Here is a 21,196-nt window from a genome sequence, read left to right as displayed (position 1 = left end):
CAAGGTCCCAAAGTGAAACATGCAGTTTCAATTGTCACAAGAAATAATTTCTTGGTGGGACAAATACTCCAAGATGAATATTACCATTAATTGTTGTTATTAATTTCTGTTTTCCTTACATTTTGATATTTCCTTGGCTTCTGATTAAGCAGGACAATTTTTTGTGAGGAGGCAGCTCCGGCTGTCATGTGTCGGCACTTATAATTACCCCTAACTCTCTTCCTAGTGATTTGCACCTCTCTTTCCATTTCCCCTCCCTCTCCCCAAATCTTTGTTTCATGCCTTTGTCGATGGATCACATAATATTTTCTTCCTTATGGTCTTAAATTCTTATAAGCAATGAAGATAATTTTGTCATAGCCAGGTATTTGATTTTTTTAAAAGATTTTATTTATTTATCTTTAGAAGGGAAGGGAAGGAGAGAGGGAGAGAAATATCAATGTATGGTTGCCTCTTAAAATTTTTGACTGACAATATCAAATGTCATTCACATCTGTAATGGGAGAAAAATCAGTGTGTGGTTGCCTCTCATGTGTCCCCTGCTGGGAACTGGCCTGCAACACAGGCATGTGCCCTGACTGGGAATCAAACCTCGGTTCTTTGGTTCACAGGCCTGCACTCAATCCACTGAGCTACACCAGCCAGGGCAATTTTTGTAATAAAAATAAATTTATTTTGTAGCTCTTACTTCATTACTTATGTTTCATTGAAAGATTGAAGTCACTGTAATAATGAATTATGTTCACGGTACACACTTAGGACTTGATGCAGCACTGTCTCCAGTGTAATTCTGTGAAGCTTTATTATGTGTCAGGTTTGGGTTCCACTGCCCCTGGATGAACTTTCCCAAAGACGTCGCAGTCTGGTAGAGTAGCCAGGCATGTCAGCACCTGTATATTAGCCTGTGTGAGTGTGAAGAGGTAAAGAACTACAGATACAAATGAGAAAGTGTGTTGAGTTCTTGTGTCCAAGTAGTCATCAAAGTCTTCTAAACTGATTTTTGAAGAACAAATAAGATTTTTCCTGGGAAAACAAAAAGAGTCAATAATTTTATATCAAGGGTCAATAGGAGCAAAGGTATTATTAAACAAAGATATATAAAAACCACAGCCACAACTGTCTGATACACTCTCCAATGTTAAGCACAGGAATAGCTAAAGTGAATTAAGGTTCCTGGATTTTAGAAGCCTCAGTACTCCATATATTGCTTGGTTCTATTTGGTGGGAAATCTCTGAAAAAGCAAAAAGCATCATTGTTAAGCTTACCTTTTTTCAAATTCCCTCTAGTGCTTGCAAATATGGTATGCACATAATGGTGATTTTGCTCATTTCAATAAAAGACCCATGGACACATATAAGGAGACAGTACTCTCATTGTCTTGAAAGGTTAGACTAATGTAAAAAATTTCAATGAATTCCAGAATTTATTGTAATGTAGATCTTTAAATGCCAGCAGAAATCAAGGGTGGTCCATTATGCCTCCATAAAATAGTCCTGTGTAAGAGAACTATGGGAGACAAGTCAAAAAACATGGTTTGACCATTAATATCCCTCCTATATTTTTTCCAAACAACTAGAACAACAGCAGTCTGGGAATGTTCTCTGCTTTTTTTTAAAAAAATATATATATTGTTTATTTATTTATTTTTTTTAGAGAGACGGGAAGGGAAGGAGAAAGAGTGGGAGAGAAACATCAATGTGTGGTTGCCTCTCATGTGTCCCCTACTGGGGACCTGGCTTGCAACCCAGGCATGTGCCCTGACTGGGAATTGAAACAGCAACCCTTTGGTTCACAGGCCTGTGCTCAATCCACTGAGCTACACCAGCCAGGGCTGTGTTCTCTGCTTTTTGCTTTCCTTCCCCATTATCCCTCTCTCTCTCTTTCCATTTTCCTTTCTCTCCTTTTACATTTCCCTCTGTCCTTTTCCTCCACTCCTTTCTCTTGTTTTGGCAACCATTTTGATGTTCCATAGCACCAAACCTATTGAGAATCAGGAAGAGATTTTGTTTATTTGCAAAAAACAAACTGTACACTAGCCCTTTAAATAGAGAACTTTAATTCTTTGAACTAACACAGTCCTTGGAAGGAAGGATTGCTAAAGCAATAAGCTAGGTATGACCTCAGAACTGGCCTACCTGGAAATTTCTTCCTCTCTCAGTTCTGGAAGGTGGGCAGTGAAAAATCCCCCACTATAACTCTGTTCCAGAATGTGCCATATGAAGTGTGATCCAGGGACCAGGAAGCCTCTTCCACTGCAATTATTACTTCAAGAGCCACTTCATTCCTGCTAGCCCTTACCAGTGTAAGCTCTCAGAAAGCTGCTGACTGCATGGGGGTGGATGCCCCAGGAACCCAGTGACTCCCTGGCTGTTCTTGGTGACAGTCAGAGTAGAGGTGGAAAAACTACTGTCTTCACTGCGTTTCCACCCTGCAAAGCTCATAAAAGTGAATTCGATTGACCATACCTAAGTGGTACACAGAGTCTAAGCTGCAAAGGAGTTTAGGAAATGCAGATTTTTAGCTGTTCCAGTTTTGCAAATCATGAAAGCATACTAGGAAAAAAGAATGGACGCTGTTTGCCAATCCACCATGTCTACTATGCTAAGAATCTTTTCAAAATCATAGTAAATTCAGTGTGTTTTCATAGCTTCTAATGAAAATTCATGTGAGTATAATTTTAAGTTTTTAAAAAACAAGATTTGTTCACTTAAGCATTTATTAAGTACCTGTTATATGCAGGCATTCTGCATGGTTATAAAGGTCTCCACTCTTGAAGGTCACAGCCTCATTATAAAGACATGTGTACAACAATATACCATAGAGCAAAAGAACTGAAATATGTACAAAATGCAGCAGCAGAGAAGGGGAGGAAGTGATTAGTTCAGTCGAGACTGGAGAGTCAGTGTGGAGTTGACCTTGGCTTGGCCTTAAACAATGAATGGGTAGTGCTCTTCTAAGACATCAGAAAGGTGGACTTCCCAGGCAGAGGGAGTGCATGGGCAAAGGTGCACAGCTGTGAAACAGCATGGCTTTGTAAGGGAATTGAAGACAGAACACATTTTGTCCCTTAGGAATAATCTGTTTTCACATCATAGCCCAAGTATTAAGAAATTATTATATGAATTATAAATTTTCTGTTTAATTAGAAAACACTATTTTTAAAATGTAATAAATGGAAAGCCTTCTGAAATAAATATGTCACGGATGGACTGGTTTAGTAAGTAAGTGAACTAGGTACTGAGCACATACTAATTTTATAGCATCATAACAGACATTAAGAGGGATGAAAAAAAAACATTAGAAATTGTCCTGAGTCCAAGAACTCCTAAACTAATGGAGGCACTAAGGCATATACCAGAAAACTATTTTAAAAATAAAATTAGGGAGTAGAGGTGATATTAAAAATATTAGCAAATTTTACAGTTGTTCAACAATTACCATCAAAAGGGCAAAAGAGATGCTGGCTATAAACAGCTGGTCCATCTGTATCAGTGTGTACCTTGAAAACATAGCCCTGCTTGAATGTATATGATTTTCTAACCTAAAGGTCCCTGAGCCCCTAGAGTCTTTGGATGCAAATAAATTTGCATATGATTAGCAGCACATATAATTCCTGTTCTTGCCCACCTGTACCCACAGGACCCCCAGTTTCACCACCTTGAAAGTCTACCTAGAGTTTTCCAGGGAATCCCTCAAAGGGTGCATCACATGTGCTGGCTTTTGTGGAGATAGGTAAGTTCTTTTTTTTTTAAATTAATTAATTAATTTACTTTTTTTTTATAGAGAGGGGAAGGGAGGGAGAAAGAGAGGGAGAGAAACATCCATGTGTGGTTGCCTCTTATGTGGCCCCCACTGGAGACCTGGCCTACAACCCAGGCATGTGCCTTGATTGGCAATCGAACCAGTGACCCTTTGGTTTGAAGCGCACTCTCAATCCGGTGAACTACACCAGCCAGGGCAGTAAGTTCTTTTAAGTGGTGGTTCATGGAAGATGAAGGCCTCTCCAGGCTGAGGTGATCAAGGGAAGCAAGGGGTTGGGAGGAGGGAGATTCTCCACTCTGCAGCCCAGACCTCTGCATGGCAGCCAGAGGAGCAGCAGGGAACAGCATCTTTGTCATGGTTTCTGGCTTTCTCTAGGTGGGTACCTTCAGAACTGGGGAGAGGGTCCTTCTGAGGACCATGAACAGAAACCACCCACTGAGAGCAGTTGATGTGGGCCAGTGGAGCCAATGCAGTAGACGGCAATAACAGGGTGGTACATGCTGGAAGGTGCTGGAAAGTGAATCAATGTCTGGCCCAGCTCATTCCACCCGATCTTAGAAAATAAGTACCCAGATGAGAGTTCAGGCCATTTTTTCCCAAAATATGTTGCTAAGGTTGTATGTATCACCATAATTTAGAGGACTTGTTAAAAATGTGGGTCAGTTGCATCCTTATTTACTCCAAAGTGAATACCACGCAAGACCCTTTTTTTCTAAATGCCTGTGGACATTCACAGCTGATTACACCCATTTTGTATTTTATTTTATTACTTTCTATTGTTGCTTAATATTTGATGTATTTGTGAAATCCCTGTAGTTTTGTCCAAAACCCACATTGCCTGAGTATATCAAAATTGGGTAAATCCAAAATTTAAAAAAAAAAAACAGGTCTATTCTTCTGTTATATTCTTGAATTTTAAAAAAGACATTAAACACTGGTTTTAGGCTGTGTTTGTATTCTATTAAAGAGTAATCTCCACATGTAACTGCAAATAGAATTATTACTACATCTTTAGAAGAATGGTTGAGTGAAACTTTTTATTATACATGCAAGTATATTTAAAAATCTTCCTCCTAATAAGCATTTTCTCTCCCCAGATATTAAACCAACCATGAAGAAAAATATTATCAACACACAGCACTCCTTCGTAAACATTCCCAATGTGATTGTCCCTCATGTGGAAAAGGAAATAAGGAGAATGGAAAATGGAACATGCAGGTAACTCTATGCATTTTTCTATGCATTTTAAACACCAGCCACATTCCTTAAATTTCACTAGGTTTAGTTTCCATTTAACTTCTAATTGGTACCCTTGAACTTTGTAATTTATTTAATGTAGTAGATTTACTTAGAGTTTAAAACAGCATAACTTGTATAAGAAATAAATAGATATGATTGTGTCCATTTAGAAGCTCGTATGCCAAATATTTCCTCAGTCACTGACAGGACCTTTCCTCATGGGACAGTTCAGTTCTAAAGGGATAATGTTTTCATAGGTAAATGTGGAAAAGTACAGAAAGTAAAAAGCTAGCATGTTTTAAAATTATAATTTAAAGCAGTTACCCTATAAATGAAGAGAATGTGTATACATGTGGTTGAATATATTTTTAATGGATGAAATGCTTTTACAGGTTAGTCCATAGAACTGTATAATATGACCTAAAACACAGATACCACACTTTTTATTTGGTAAATATTAACATCAATCAAACGAGAGAGTTGTGGAAGACCTAGAAAGTATTGTCTTAATCACACGTGTCTCACTGAATTGTGTGTATAACTCTATGTATTCTGCACAGCTCTCATTTCACCTAACTGAAAGTTGTCGCGTGTGCTAGATTGAGGAGGAAGGAGAAGGGATGAGGCAACGGTCCTCCTGAGAACTGGGGTTCCTTCACTACGGCTTAGAACATTGATCTAATTCATCTCTCCCTCCCGCTGGACTGCAGTTCCTTTTCCGAGGATGATGGCAGTGCCTCCGTATTTGAAGACTCCGAGAGTGAAACCCCCCATGCGACGGATTCCTTCGGAAACAACTCATGCAGAAGGGGCGGGCCATCACAGAGGTGAGCATTGAGATCTACTCCTCCATGCTGGTTTTTAAACCATTGTTTGGGTGAAAAGAAGATCTTCTTTCACTTTGTGGGCTTGACAAGTGCCCTGTTCCTGTGTCACTACGCAGGATCTTAGGAGGAACTCGTTACTTGTGTTCCCGACCCTTTTCTTTTCTGGGGAAACTGCTAATGCCTGATGATTATTCATGTCCATGGCCTCCCAGTCGTTGATCCTCTTGCTGAGCGTTTTCCATGAGACACGTGTTGTCTCTTAAGAAACCTCATGCCCCAGTTCTCTCTGATCTCCTCTTCCTTTCTGACCCTTCTTCCAGGGTCCTGAAGCAGTTGTATGTGAGAAGGGGGCCTGTCATTTTTTAAACTGCTGTATCCCATTTGACCCTCCTTTCCGGGAGGTAGAACGCTGGAGTGAGTAGCCAGAAAGGAAAAGCTTCATGTCCTTTGCAGGGAATCGGCAGTTATGGAAACTTCACACATGTGACTCCGAGGGTGTGGAAGCAGTGTGGTGTTTGTTTGAGTCAGGCAGTCCCATCTTAGGGAAGATATTCTTTTTCTCCCTCCTTTTTTCCCTTCTCTCCTATTTCTCTTTTCAGCGTTCACCTCCAGCTGTCCCACTAGTTGCATTTGCCTTCCTTCCCCTTCCTATCTTCCTAAGTCTGAGAATTAGGTCTCTTGCCAGAGTTAGCAGCATTCAGCGGGCTCACTGGAGACCAAGAAGGATATTACTTCTTGGTATGAGCATTGGTCAGCAGGCATGTAGTAATTAATCACTTTGCTCCTTGGCCTGTTATTTGATAGCTCGTGCTTAATAGAGGCTTTATATTTTCAAAAATTGTCTAGACAATCACCAGTAGTAAGTAGAAACTGAAAAGAATTTTTTCCTTAAGACTGTGTGCTTATCATGGACATTATGGCTATTGTGATTTCACTGCATTTTTTCATTTCCTAGGGAGCAGTACCTGCCTGGCGTCATTGCCCTTTTCAATGTTAACAACAGCAGCAATAAGGAGCAGTAAGTACAATTACAATAGAGAATAAAAGCTTTGTTCATAAAGAAAACCACTAAAAAGGTAGGGATGTAGCTGAAACTATTATGGAGCAGATACTTCCTAGGCAAACTCTATCTAATACAATGGCAATGATATTGTTATTTTGTTGTTGATTTATGAACTTCTGAAAAATGTAGCTACCCATATTAAGAGTAGTCTTATGTATTTGAATACTACAAATAACAATTAGGGGACCCATCTCTCTTTGAAGGGTATGCACTGCCACTGGTTTCTGATATGTCTAAATCCCGTCACCCCTGTTGCTCCCAGGGAACCCAGTTCTGTAGTGGCTCCCAGGGAACCCAGTTCTGTAGCAGCATCATTTATTGCCAACTCTGTCCTACAGAAGATGACACCGCTGAGCTTCATGGTGGTGCTGGTGCCCCTCCCACCAGCGAGTTTCTTACCACTTTTTCATTCTCTGAACCTTTTTAGGGAACATGATCAATTGGTGGGCTATCTTCCTCATATAGTGTGTGCACATTAACATACCACTCTGAGTCATTCTGATACCTTCTTCTACCACCTGACATGGTATTTTGTCACTTCTGTCTCACTTAGTGTGGGCCCTCACCTTTTTGGACATCCAAGAGCCAGCCGGGCAGTGCGTCAGCGCCATCTCCCAGGATGGATGCTAGGGCGTTAAATCCTGTGTCATATGAGTGTGCTTCCATAGCAATAAATTCTCCCTTTTCCAACTTTATAGTTTGTTCCTGTTTGTGCAGGATGACCCTGGATGCCAAGCCTCATTTTACTTGCCAATTTTCTCTCTTATTTCTCTTCACGAGTAGCGTTCCACTTCTTCTGGGTCATTTGTACCCAGATAAGATTTATTTGTGCATTTGCAACTAAAAATCCCCTCCCCCTTTAACATTGTCCTTCTTCTCAACTTTTCCAACTCTTGCTCATACTTTGAAGCCTAGGTTTAGGCTGACCTCCCTTTAACAGCCTCCTCTGATAGTCCTAGTGATAGTGAGGTGCTTGTTCTTTCATGTCTGAGTAATAGATCTCAAGATAATCGAGCCAACAATGGCAGCCCCCAGAAACCTTAGGCCTGTCTGTCTGACTCCAGAATCCATTCTTCTGCTAATTGAGATAATCAGTCACAGAAAGAGGACTCTAATCACATATCCTCACTTAAGAAGAAATTGTACAGGGGGGGGGGGGGGGGGGAATGATCTCAAATTCAGTGAATAATTCTAAGAAATAGGATTCCACTGTTACCACAGAGCTTTTTGACAATTCACAAAAAAATTGCTTCAGGCAGGATTAACCCTCTACAGAAAATAGATGGCATTTTTTTTGGAATTCTCAAAGCTCTTATTCAAGGGTGAATATAAGTAATATCAAGAAACTTCTATTTTAAATACTTTTTACTAATATATTTTAATTGACTTAAATTTATTAATGAATTTGCATGGCCAGGGCTAATTTTAAGTATACATTGAAACTTTGTAAGTTCATTCTTTTAGAGGCTGTTGTTCCTTAAATTTCTCTCCTTGGGTTTATGCCTGTAACCCCCTCCACTTTTTTCAGTTTTCCACATTCACCTACCCAGGAATTTTTGTTTTAGTTTGCTTTGTTACCCGGGTGCATGTACTTTTTTTGAAGAACTCTCCAGGAGGAGACCAGATTTCTGGCTTCTAAGCACAGAGGCAGAATACAAAGCAGAGAATTCTTGCTCAGTGGAGAGAAATGTAAATAAGAATGGAAGTCAGAATGTGATTTGATTATGTTACAGAGATGTTGTTTCTTCTATAGAGAGCCAAAAGAAAAAAAGAAAAAGAAAAAAGAAAAGAAAAGGTAAGCTAGATTTCCACATTTTCCTTCCCATAATGTTTCTATATTTTAATACTAACTACATATTGCATTTTTTCAGCAAGTTAGATGATAAAAATGAAAATAAAAAGGACCCAGAGAAGAAAAAGAAGAAAGAAAAGGACAAAGAGAAGAAAAAGAAAGAGGAAAAGAAAGACAGAGAAAAGAAAGAAGAGTAAGTTCTTTTACTCTCATTGAAGTTAGGAATGCGTTTGTGGTGGGTTTTGGATACAGGGATAATTTCCCAAAACTTTGTAGTAAAGAGATCCTGTATAAAGACTGAACAAATTGGTATTAAATGTAGATTAAAATTTTTAAATTTTCTTAAAATTAACAATGGAGGCATTATTCTTAGTTATCTCATCAAGAATTTTTATTGTTATCATTAATTCCCTTTCCCAAACACTGATAAAGATTAACTTACTACTGGGAGATATTTAGGCTCCAAGGAGAACTGGATTTTTAGTGTTTTACCATCGATTTAAAAAATTGAAATATAAATTTAATTTCATTAACATTTTTGCACAGTAAATACTGTATGGTAAATACTCTGAAGTAAAGAAGTCTCATTGCAAAAGCCATGCCTAATTTCAAGAGATAAAACACCAGCCATTTGAAAGATAATTTTTCAAATATTTTATTTATTTATTTTTAGAACGAGAGGTAGGGAAGGAGAGGGACAGAAACATCAATGTGTGGTTGCTTCTCACACGCCCCCTACTAGGGGTCTGGCCTGCAACCCAGGCATGTGCCCTGAGTGGGAATCAGACTAGCAACCCTTTGGTTCACAGGCTGGCACTCAATCCATTGAGCCACACCATCCAGGGCTGAGAGATCCTTTTAAAACAAACACTCGAGAGTTAGAATTTCACAATAGTAAGGTTAAGTGATAGTTGCAAAGGTCTCTTTTTACTTTTTATTAAAGAGAAATTTGTTATCTAAACTTACTTAAAACTCTTTACCAGACAATGGTTCAATCATTTGTGCCTATTAGAAAGTTGTTGAAGTTTATATAAGGAGAAAAAAATCCTTAAAAATATAGGCTTAATACTAGAAAAAGTTAAAAATTTTTATTTTACCATATATTTTCTTCCTTCCTTCCTCTTGCCCAGTCTTCTCTCTCCTAATCCTTTGTATGTACTTATGAACAAGCAGTTTTATTAGATTGTGTTATATTCTTCTTTCCATGCAGATTAGAAAGTAGCCATGAGTTCCCTCCTTACAGTGTAGTTTCTGGTTGTTTTGTTACCTGGTAGGGGGCATGGCAAAGCCAGCATTCTTCCACCATCTATAACCTACCAGAGAGTTCTGTGGAATGCCCAGAGATTGACCTAACCCATGCATCGATTCTTTCTTTGTGGCTGAAGTCATAGAAGTGTCTGCAGCATGACAGTAAAACAAGGGCTTTAATAAAAGTCTGGTTTAATGTAAGACTAGTAATTTAACTATTTAGCCACCCTTCATTAACTAGTTTCTTATGACTAGCGCACTGATGCCAAGCTAATCTTCCCACTACAGAGTGAGCTTCTCCCGCTTCCTTCTATTTTATTAATTGTGGGTGATGGGCATAACCATATATGACAGGTGAAATAAGAATGTTCTTGTTTCTTGGTAACTTTTCCCTTTGTTTCTATTTGCTGCTAGAGAGAAGAAAGAAGTCATAGTTATTGACCCTTCAGGAAACACTTACTACAACTGGCTGTTTTGCATCTCCTTACCCGTCATGTACAACTGGACTATGGTTATTGCAAGGTGTCTATATATTTTTGTGGATCTCAGCCCACTTCTAGTTTCCAGGTTAACTGAATTAACAGTTTGGTCTAGAGCTCTTTGGGACATACCTCTTTTCTCCACCACAGGTTGTAAAGAGTTACGTTATTCTTAACGTGTTTTTCTAAGATCAGGAGAAGGTACTTTCATTCCCAACATGCTTGGAAATCCAGTACAAGGATGGAGAGATGAAGATGATACTTTTTAACTTTTGATTGCTCAATCATTTAATTAGAACTTTGGGGGAAATTTTGTTTTCCTCCATGAAAAAAATTTTGCCAAGAGTAGAAAAAGATTAAGGATGTACATTGTTTTAGAGCAAGGTTTGTTTCCCAAATGATGTCCATGGTTCCTTGACTTTTAGAAAGTAAACTGCTCAGCCATCCAGGAACAAGCATAATTTCCTGAAGGATTTTGGGTACTGACAGTCAATATGAACCTGGTTATTGTGTGAGACCCAATGTATTTGACTTTAGCTCCAGACTATTTTTCTTACGTGATGTTTTCATAAAGCTGACTAGTATAGTTGAAAGAATGTTGGAATTCAGAAGTGTGAGAAAACTAACCCAACTAGTCCTATTTGGGAAAAGATTTGGGGAAGCCATGGTGGATTTAATGGACTCTAAGGGTCCCCTAGACTTACACTTCTTACTGGGATAAAATATACTTAATACTTTTAATACTTAAACTGGGCCCCATTTTATTTCAGTGATACAAGTTTTTCTTTTACAGAGCGTGTTTTGATGAACTGCAGTCTGATTACCTAGAATATTGGCTCGTTTTTGATTACTTGTCAGATGTAGTCTATCTTCTCGATATGTTTGTACGAACAAGGACAGGTAAATATGTTCAGTTTGGGGTATTTTGCAATTTCATGCTTTTATCTCTATAATATAATTTGAAATTTTCTAACTAGAGCAATCTTCAATATAAATTCACAAATGTGTTTTAGAGGAAAAAGCACAGTTGGGAGCAAAAGTATCATATTCCTATCCACAGGCCTAGGTCTCTCCAACTGATTGAGAAGGACGTTTCTAGGCAGCCTTTTGGATGTCATTGGTAGCTTTCCTCTGTTACCCTGTTCATTGGGTTTATGCCAGGTGAAAGGAACAGAGAGAGCAGAAACAGTCTGTCAGCCCTGTGGGGAAAGGGAAATCGCTACCTAACAGGGAGATTGAAGAGTCAGGAGGTGTTGGTGGGGGGATGTCATTGTATCCAGCAGAGCCATATTAGAAATTTTGTAAGAAACACAATGCACACCCTTAACTCAACTTTGTGGTCCATGATGAGGCATTATTGACCAGGGGACGGGATCTAATAATTCCCTACTTGAAGTATTTTTGTTAAGTAGATATAAGCTCATTGTTTACGGTGCTCTGTGCACAAAAATGTATCAGGTGAACACAGAGCGTGGCTTGTAAGAATTGTTATGTAAAGTAGGGGTGTTCTCTAAATTTCAGCACACCAGAGCAGTGTTTCAGTTGGCGGGTCCTATTTGCAGCTCTGATAGTCAAGGAGGAGGAACCAGTTGTTTTCCTAGTAAAATGCATCAGAGTGCTGAAACTCTGGGTTTAATACACGAAGGCCATGGTAGCAGTGTAGGAGAAGGGAAGATCCCACACATTTAAAGAAGCACGGTGGGAGAGAGGGTGAGGTGGTAGACAAGAGGAGATATGCAAATGTTGCCACCAAGGACAGTCATGCTTCCCATTGAAGGAGCAAGCAAAAATATGCAGAATTGTTAGACAGCAGGGCAGGTACCCAAGTTTCGAGGGGGGGGTTGGGGTTCTGTCAAAAGAGTAGTGTGAAGTAAAAGCACAGTGCTCAGGTGTTCAGGAAACTTTCCCAAGAACACTGTTCATAAAAGCAATGGCTTTGCCTGGATGAAAATACTGGATCTAGAGAGATTTGTATATCTACAGTGTGTATAATTTCTCACTTCTGCACTTCCAAAGTTTGAATTATTATTTCTGTAAAATAATATTTCTATAGGTATATGTTGATTGGTACTCATTTCTTATTACATTACTAAATGCATATTTATTGAACCTGAGTTCTTATTCTGAGCTCAATGAAATTCAAAAATTACTTAAAAAGTTTATGATAGCATAAAAGAAAAAACATGACATTGATTTTTTTCTATTTTAGGTTACCTAGAACAAGGCCTGCTGGTGAAGGAAAAGCTTAAACTTATAGAGAAATATAAATCAAGCTTGCAATTTAAACTTGATGTTCTGTCAGTGGTACCAACTGATCTGCTATATTTTAAGCTGGGGTGGAACTACCCAGAAATTAGATTAAATAGACTATTAAGGATCTCTCGAATGTTTGAGTTCTTCCAGAGAACAGAAACAAGGACAAACTACCCAAACATCTTCAGGATTTCCAACCTCGTTATGTATATCGTCATCATTATCCACTGGAATGCATGTGTGTACTACTCAATTTCCAAAGCTATTGGATTTGGAAATGATACATGGGTCTACCCTGATATTAATGATCCTGAATTTGGCCGTTTGGCTAGAAAATATGTATACAGCCTTTACTGGTCTACACTGACTTTGACCACCATTGGTGAAACACCACCTCCTGTGAGGGATTCTGAGTATGTCTTTGTAGTGGTTGATTTCCTAATTGGAGTATTAATTTTTGCTACCATCGTTGGTAACATAGGTTCAATGATTTCCAACATGAATGCAGCCAGAGCAGAGTTTCAAGCAAGAATTGATGCCATCAAGCAATATATGCATTTTCGAAATGTAAGCAAAGATATGGAAAAGAGAGTTATCAAATGGTTTGACTATCTGTGGACCAACAAAAAAACAGTTGACGAGAGAGAAGTCTTGAAGTATCTACCTGATAAACTAAGAGCAGAGATTGCCATCAGCGTTCACTTAGACACATTAAAAAAGGTGCGCATTTTTGCCGACTGTGAAGCAGGTCTGTTGGTGGAGTTGGTCTTAAAATTACAACCCCAAGTCTATAGTCCTGGAGATTACATTTGCAAGAAAGGTGATATTGGACGAGAGATGTACATCATCAAGGAAGGCAAACTTGCTGTGGTGGCTGATGATGGAATTACTCAGTTTGTGGTATTGAGTGATGGCAGCTACTTTGGTGAGATCAGCATCCTTAACATTAAAGGCAGCAAAGCTGGCAATCGAAGAACAGCCAATATTAAAAGCATCGGCTACTCAGATCTATTCTGTCTCTCAAAGGATGACCTCATGGAAGCTCTCACTGAGTACCCAGATGCCAAAAGTATGCTAGAAGAGAAAGGGAAGCAAATCTTGATGAAAGATGGTCTGCTGGATATAAATATTGCAAATGCTGGAAGTGACCCTAAAGATCTTGATGAGAAGGTCACTCGAATGGAAGGGTCAGTAGACCTCCTGCAAACAAGGTTTGCTCGGATGCTGGCTGAATATGAGTCCATGCAGCAGAAACTGAAGCAAAGACTAACCAAGGTTGAGAAATTTCTGAAACCACTTATTGAAACAGAGTTTTCAGCCATTGAAGAATCTGGAGTTGAAACCGGGCCCACAGACTCAACACAGGACTGAAAATTTGGTTACTAACAAGAATGCACCTCGTGATTGTTTCAGTGGTGTGATTATGTTGGGACAAGAGGAATATTCGTCTGGGGAATTTTCCATGAAGAACATGTGCTTTGGTGTAGGCACAAGGTCCACGTACTTGCTCGTGAGGTACTATGATTAAAGAATCCTCATACCTCAGGATTTACCAGAGTGGATAATGTGCAAAGATAAAAACTGGTTAACCTGTCAGTATCCATGCCTCCTGATTTTGCCCACCTGGGCTCCTTTCATGTAATAATGTTTATAAGAGTGAATGGGTGTTCCTCACTCAGGCAATTTGCATTGTTGAGGAGTGACGAGGAGGTACTATGTACATTATGTTCAGGATACGTTTAAAAAGAATTAGAATGCAATAAAGTAAAATACATTCTAAAACTATAGTGAGTATTATTTATTGGATAATTTAGTAGGGCGTTTAGGATCTTGTAGAGCTTCAGAGTCATTTTAAGGATATTAATTGTTGTACCCTAGGCCTAGAAAGAGTGATTGAGAGAAACTTCTTACTGATGAAAGCATTACTGATCAGACTTTACTATACAAATATATGCATATATGTTATATATATATGAAATATATAAAACAGACATATAAAAATATATATATGAAACATGATATATGAAATATATAACATTTTGTGGGACTTTTTATTTATTTTAGAGAGAGAGAGAGAAGTGTTGGTTTGTTTCTCCTCTTATTTTTGCATTACTTTTTTGATTCTTGTATATACCCTGACTGGGGATTGAACTTACAACCTTGGGGTATCAGGACATGCCCTAACCAGCCCTAACCAGCTGAGCTACCTGGCCATGGTAGGAATTTTTAATAATAAATTAAAATTGTTTCTGATTATTAGGGCCTGACAGCAGTGGCTAATGTCTTCCTTCTCTGACTGATCGGCAGTAAGAAAAAGGGTTAAAGGGAGTAATATTGCAGATGATAAACAAAGGAAATTGCTGTAATGTTAGAAAAGAAAACTTGGAGTTCGATGGGCATCACCCGGAAGTGTCTTAGAAATTCAGAATCTCAGGCCTACCTACCACGACTGAATCTGCATTTTAGCAAGACTGTTAGGTGATTCAAACCCACATTAAAGCTTGAGAAACATACCTAGAAAACCAGGAAGGAGTCAATGGGGGGATTGTTTTGGAAAATAAAAGAGGCAAAGACAACACATTTGTGGCCACGGAGGACATTGCTAATTCATCACACAGCCCTTATTGCTGAACCCAGCAGTGGTTCAAAATATTCTTCCTAACACAGATCACAGGGATTGATAAAAGGCTTCTATGGCTGCCTATAATAACGTAATTTACCATAGCTGCTTGTTGATTTGACATGTCAGATGTTTATGTGGACCTCAATCAGTGTACATCGGGGATAGAATTTGTGCTTCTCTCCCTACAGAATACCCATTGAACTATATGCATTATGCCTTTGCAATCTTAAGTTTCCCTTCAAAATTTTGCCTATCTCTTCAGTATCAGCTGGCAAGGATGTCTTTGCTGTAGAAAAAATGTCTAGTCCTGCAGTGGGAGGGCATAAGTAATGTGTAACGTGATTTCTGCCTGACACAAGTGCTCCCTTTCCTTTTTTCTTTCTTTCGTATTCTTATCATTCATTCACCTCCATCTGCATTTTATTCTTTTCTTTGTGCTCTTTCTTGCCTGTGATAAAAACCTCTAAGAAGCTTGCTGGCTACCCACATCAGGCAGCATGGTAAGGTAGGAATGAGTGAGAGTTACATACCTGGACGAGCAGCCCCAATCTCAGCATCTGGGGGTGCATACTTTGAGTCTGATCTGGCCCGGAGACATATCCCTGGGTCCTGACTTGATGACTTCTGACCCAAAGCTCTATGCGTCTTGCTTATGTTCACATAGGATAGTGGTGGATTCTTGGTTTAAAGACTTGGGGTCAGGAGGGTTTAGCTAATTCTTTTCTCACAACTTCTCCAGGTAGAGGCTCTCTCTGACAGGTGGTGGTGAGGGCTCCAGTTTAGACATCTGGAGTGCAATGCAGGAATTTACAATTGGGTTCCTGCTTCATCGGGGATATTTCAAAAAGGCAGGAAATGTGGCTTTGGGGAGGCTCACAGTAGGGGTGCTGACCTGGGTATGTGTGGCTGTGAAAACTCACTTTTTGGCTGGTCCGGAGACCAGCCATATTCTAGGCTGATTCAAGATTTCAAATGGCTATCTCAGACTAGCACCTTGACATGTTAAGACTACGACAGGTGTGGCATAAGGACAGGGGAAGGCTAGATGAAGTCTGAAGATCTTTAATAACTGCATCTGAGAAATGAGAGAGAGGATTCTGGGACTTGTGGGTGTCAGGCCAGTGAGGGATCAGAAACCCAACAATCTATTGTTGCTGGTACGTCTGTTGTGTGTCTCTCAACTCTGCCATAATGGGATGTTCTCAGAGGAAGAGATCACTGCGGAGTTTCACATATGTATATTTTTAAAATGCACTTTCTCCAACTTGCAATATGATGTGATTAAGCTTTTTATCATTAGGTGGCAATGTTGGTCTGTAATTATAAACTTCAAGGCCTGACGCTGTATATTTTTCCCCGTAGAAATTATAGGTAGTAGAAAGCAGAACTGTTTGCCAGTAGTGGGTAATTTTTTTCTAACCTGGATATTTCTAGAAGATTTTAGTGTAGAAAAACATATACCGGTCTAAAATCAGAACATGATCAAGTAGAATTTAAAATGCAAACTTAATGGATAAAGGAACAAGATAAATTGAAGCATTGTAATATTTCTTAATTTCAGAAAGCTCCCCAAAGCAATAATGATAATTACATTACAAGAAGCTTTTACCATTGTAAGATATTTATTAGAGGAAAACAAAGAGAAAAAAGGAACAAACTGTAATTATCTTGTACTTCAGTTTATATGTTTTTTAAAAGTTCATTGTTTTAAAAAGCTTGACAATTCCTGATCTATATCAACAGAGTTGGAAGTATGCCCAGCAGTTTAGGTGATATTTTTCCTTATGACTCCTGAAATTGTATTGTTGGGTGTCTTAGTTTTTAGACTTAAGTATATATAAATACACAAAAACAGGCTTCTAGACTCAAATGAATTAGTTTGCTATTCACTGGACTAGATTATCTGTAGGTGAAGGAAGAAAGTGGAAATGCAAGGAAAGGGAATTAGAGAACGCAGAAGTGCAAAAAGACACTAGAGGTGATCTAGTTCCCTGCTCTCACTTCACAGGATAGAGAAATGGTACCAGGCAACACTGGAGCTGGGGAGGGTGTAAAATATTTGAGACTTTGAGTGACAGCAGGAATTTTTACCATATGTTGGACAATGATATGCTAATGTCTGCTACAGCCCAAAGCGGAGCTCACCTAAAACCCAGAAATTTCATTTTTTAGGCATAGTCGCTCGAGAAAATTGCCCACATGTATGCAAGCAGACATGCTGAAGCATTTTTATAGTAGAAAGAAATGGAAACAACCTAAATATTCATCAAAAGGAGGTTAGACATATAAATTAGAATATATTCATACAACAAAATGCTCTAAAACACAGGTGGCAAATATAAGGCCCGTGGACCAAATACGGCCCTCCACCTTGTTTCTACCCAGTGACAGCGCCGAGCTCCTTGCCTCTAGTTAAGGAGAAGTTACATGCATAGAGCCCTAACATTATACATTCAGCCCTCTGAAGGCAACTGCAAGGCTGATGTGGCCTCCGGTGAATATGAGTTTGACACCCCTGCTCTCAAACATTTGAATAGTAACAAATAACACGTACATAGTGCCTATTTTGTGACAGGCACTGTTCCAAAGCACTGCCCACATATCAATGCATTTAATCTTCATGACAACTTACAAGGTAGGTTCCATTATATTCCCCGTTTAATGAATGAGTAAATGGAGGCACAGAGAAATTAAATAATTTGCCCAAGAGCCACAGGAAGGAAGTAGAATAACCACTATTGGAACCCAGACAGTGAGGCTCCAGCGGGCCTGCTCTTAACCCTTTCATTAGTGCCAGCTCTTGTATGTACACATAGTATCATCTAAACAACATTGACAAACATTCGACACAAGACTAAGTAGTGTTTATGGATCTGTACCTATGACATCACAGCTTAATAACACTCATGGGAATGGTAGACAGCAGAAATCACAATAGTAATTACCTTTGTGGAGGATGGAGAGAATGGGATGGAATGGGGGGGAATTCACAGTACTTCAACCATGCTGTTTCATACCTTTTAAAACAGTCTGAGGCAAATGAATCCAAATGTTAAGATTTCTTTAACCTAGGTTAAAAATATGTATATATGTGTGTGTGTGTGTGTGTGTATCCCCTTTCTATAATTTTTGGTATATTGAACTATTTCAAAAGAACAGAAAAAAGGGAAGTAGAGGAGCTAAGTCCAAATTCACAGTTTAGTGGTGAAAGCTGGACTTTGACCCTTGGTTCTGTGTTTACTTCACTAAGAGGTTGTACTTGATTGCTTTCTACACAGACCAAGCTGTGTGCTTTATGAGGTTCTACCTGATGATAATGTGCCTGTTATCTGTATGTTTTCACTTTAAGCTAGTCAGAGTGCGTATTGAGCAAATTCAGGACACTACTTTCTAGAATTACATTTCACGTCTGGCTCTCGGTTTCCTGAGGAGTTGGAGGTAAAAGGGTGCATTTTCCACCAATGCATTCCCCCGGGATCCTGAAAATAGCTATTTACCCCCAAATTACTCACCAGCCTGACAATGTGGGCCCTTAAAAAGACTTGATATTGGATATCTTGTCAGATTTCCAATCTCTCTTCCCTTCAGTTAGTTTCCTTTTTGTTTTATCTAGGATGAACTTCGGCCAGCTGGACTTGGTCCAAGAAACAACTTGAGTTAGTTCTTCAGAAAGCAGGGAGCCTGTTTCCTGGGTTTGTCACAATGATTCGTGATGCTGAGGGACACAGGTATCTTGGTGTCACCCAAGTCCTTGGTGTTCCACATTACCCAGAGCCTCATTGCTTCCACTCAGTAGAAAGAGTGACAGACGAGTCGCCCAGAACACTTGCAGTATGGACAGTTTCCCACCATTATTGTGGGGGTTGCAGAGTAGAAAAGTTACTTTTTCCACTCACTTTTTAATATAAAAAACCACTCTCCCTAGATTCTTAGTTTGAAAAAAAATCCTGACTCTTAATGGATCTATATTGCTCTATTGCAGGTATTTCCATTGCTCTATTCAGATGTAATATCAAAGTGCCCGAAGAGCACAAATAAATAGAATTATCAAAGAAATATGCCACAATAAATGCATGTAAAATTTGCTTTGATTATATTCCTTTCATTTTTATGTTTAAAATAATTGGGTGTTTGAAATTCATAGATTGGAGATAAGACCCTTTGGGGATAGAAAAATGAGGGTTGTTTTTTTACAGAACTGAAATAATGGATTTTTTTCCCCTTTTAGAATGTCTTGCATTTAGAGTTTGGTACTAAATGCCGTAATAGAGACCCCTTGTTTTAAAACCACTGACTTAGTCTACCTTTACCTTGGGAGGGGCCTGCTCCCCTGGCCTCCACAGCAGGGCAAAAAGCATTGCTTCTTTGCACCTTAGGCAACCACCAGTCCGTTTTCTGTATCCGTGATCTCAGAGGTTTTTTGTTTGTTGGGTGGTTGGCTTTGTTTTGTTTTATTTTTAGATTCCACATGTAAGTGAGATCATGTAGAATTTATCTTTTGTCTATCTGACCTATTTACCTTAGCATGATGTCTTTGAGGCCCATCCATGTTGTTGCAAATGGCAAGATTTCACTCCTTTTTAGGACACTAATATTCCATTGCATATGAAACATCTTCTTTATCCAGTCATCCATCAATGGACATTAGGTTGTTTCCATGTCTTGGCTATTTTAAATGATGCTGCAATGAATATGGGGGCCCATATGTGTTTTCAAATTAGTTTTTTCATTTTCTTCAGATAAATAACCAGATGTGGAATTGTTAGATACGATGATGGTTTTATTTTTTATTTTTTGAGGACTATCTATACAGTTTTCCATAGTGACTGCACCAATTTATACTCCCACCAACAGTGCACAAAAATTCCTTTTTCTCCTCATTGTAGCCAACACTTATTTCTTGTCTTTTCCATAGTAGCCATTCTATAGAATAAGGTGATAGCTCACTGTGGTTTTGATTTGCATTTCCCTGATGATTAGTGATGTTGAGCACCGTTTTTGTGTGTCCTCTTTGAAAAAAAATCTATTAATCTCCTCTGCCTATTTTTTAATTTTATTATTTGTTTTTAAATTATAATTTTAACATGATTGCAATAAAATGCGGTAAAGACCTAGATAAGGAGGTTTGTAGCTTGTAATGTTCCCAGTGAGGAATTACCAAAAAAAAAAATCACAAAAAGACTGGGTTTCATGAGAAGTTTTAAGAAGAAACATTTTCTTGCCTTTGTAGAAAGTCATGGCATCTGAACTTAGAAAACAACACGCACTTCTGTTTAGTAGACCGGGAGTACACTGTAGTAGAGGTAGATGCAGTAGAGTGAATGATTGAAGGGGTGACATGTGAATAAATTGCAGGGGAGGGAGCAAGCACAAGACTCCAGTCCGGAAAGGCAAAGACTGAGAAAGGGATGCTTAAAAAGCAAACAAACAACAACTGCAACAGCTAAGAAACTTTATTGATTAATAGGAGAATGGAAGGATTCAACATTGATTAATTCATCACATTGTCTGATACTCTATAAAGTTGAAGCTGAAAATCCCTAGGCCTATCTTTAATAGACTAAGAGAAAAAGAACATCTTAAAGCTCATCTAATCGTAAAACCAAATGTGAGATAAACAGAATGATCCAGTGGCCCTTGAATATGATTTTTTAAAAAATGTTTTATTGATTATGCCATTAGAGTTGTCCCATTTACCCCCCTTCATTCCCCTCCGCCCTGCACACCCCCTCCCCCATCCCCCCTTTAATTCATGTCCATGTGTCACAAGTTCTTTAGATTCTATAATTCCAATACTATTCTTGCCCTCCCCCCTGTCTACTTTCTACCTACCATCTATGCTGCTTATTCTCTGTACCTTCTCCCCCCTCTCTCCTCCTCCCACTCCCTGTTGCTAACCCTTTATGTGA

The 21,196-nt window shown here is 38.9% G+C and overlaps 1 protein-coding gene across 2 annotated transcripts in view; it reads left to right on the top strand.

The window, feature by feature from the left end:
- CNGA1 (cyclic nucleotide gated channel subunit alpha 1) overlaps nucleotides 1-14,451 on the top strand; it is a 33,509-nt gene extending 19,058 nt beyond the window's left edge. Inside the window, exons 2-10 of one of the 2 annotated variants that reach the window (XM_053654906.1) lie at nucleotides 3,641-3,733; nucleotides 4,861-4,981; nucleotides 5,713-5,829; nucleotides 6,785-6,847; nucleotides 8,646-8,687; nucleotides 8,764-8,877; nucleotides 10,347-10,454; nucleotides 11,205-11,311; nucleotides 12,621-14,451. In XM_053654906.1, coding sequence (XP_053510881.1) covers nucleotides 4,875-4,981; nucleotides 5,713-5,829; nucleotides 6,785-6,847; nucleotides 8,646-8,687; nucleotides 8,764-8,877; nucleotides 10,347-10,454; nucleotides 11,205-11,311; nucleotides 12,621-14,035 — 2,073 coding nt within the window. In that variant the 5' untranslated portion in view covers nucleotides 3,641-3,733; nucleotides 4,861-4,874 and the 3' untranslated portion in view covers nucleotides 14,036-14,451. The remainder of the gene's footprint in view (nucleotides 1-3,640; nucleotides 3,734-4,860; nucleotides 4,982-5,712; nucleotides 5,830-6,784; nucleotides 6,848-8,645; nucleotides 8,688-8,763; nucleotides 8,878-10,346; nucleotides 10,455-11,204; nucleotides 11,312-12,620) is intronic. The other variant, XM_053654907.1, reaches the window with a different exon arrangement.
- The last annotated feature ends 6,745 nt before the right edge of the window (nucleotides 14,452-21,196 follow it).

Source organism: Artibeus jamaicensis, unplaced genomic scaffold, assembly GCF_021234435.1.
Source record: "Artibeus jamaicensis isolate MK-2021 breed Jamaican fruit bat unplaced genomic scaffold, CSHL_Jam_final contig_889, whole genome shotgun sequence".
Taxonomy (NCBI): Eukaryota; Metazoa; Chordata; class Mammalia; order Chiroptera; family Phyllostomidae; genus Artibeus; species Artibeus jamaicensis.
This window is presented reverse-complemented; position numbering and strand designations above follow the sequence as displayed.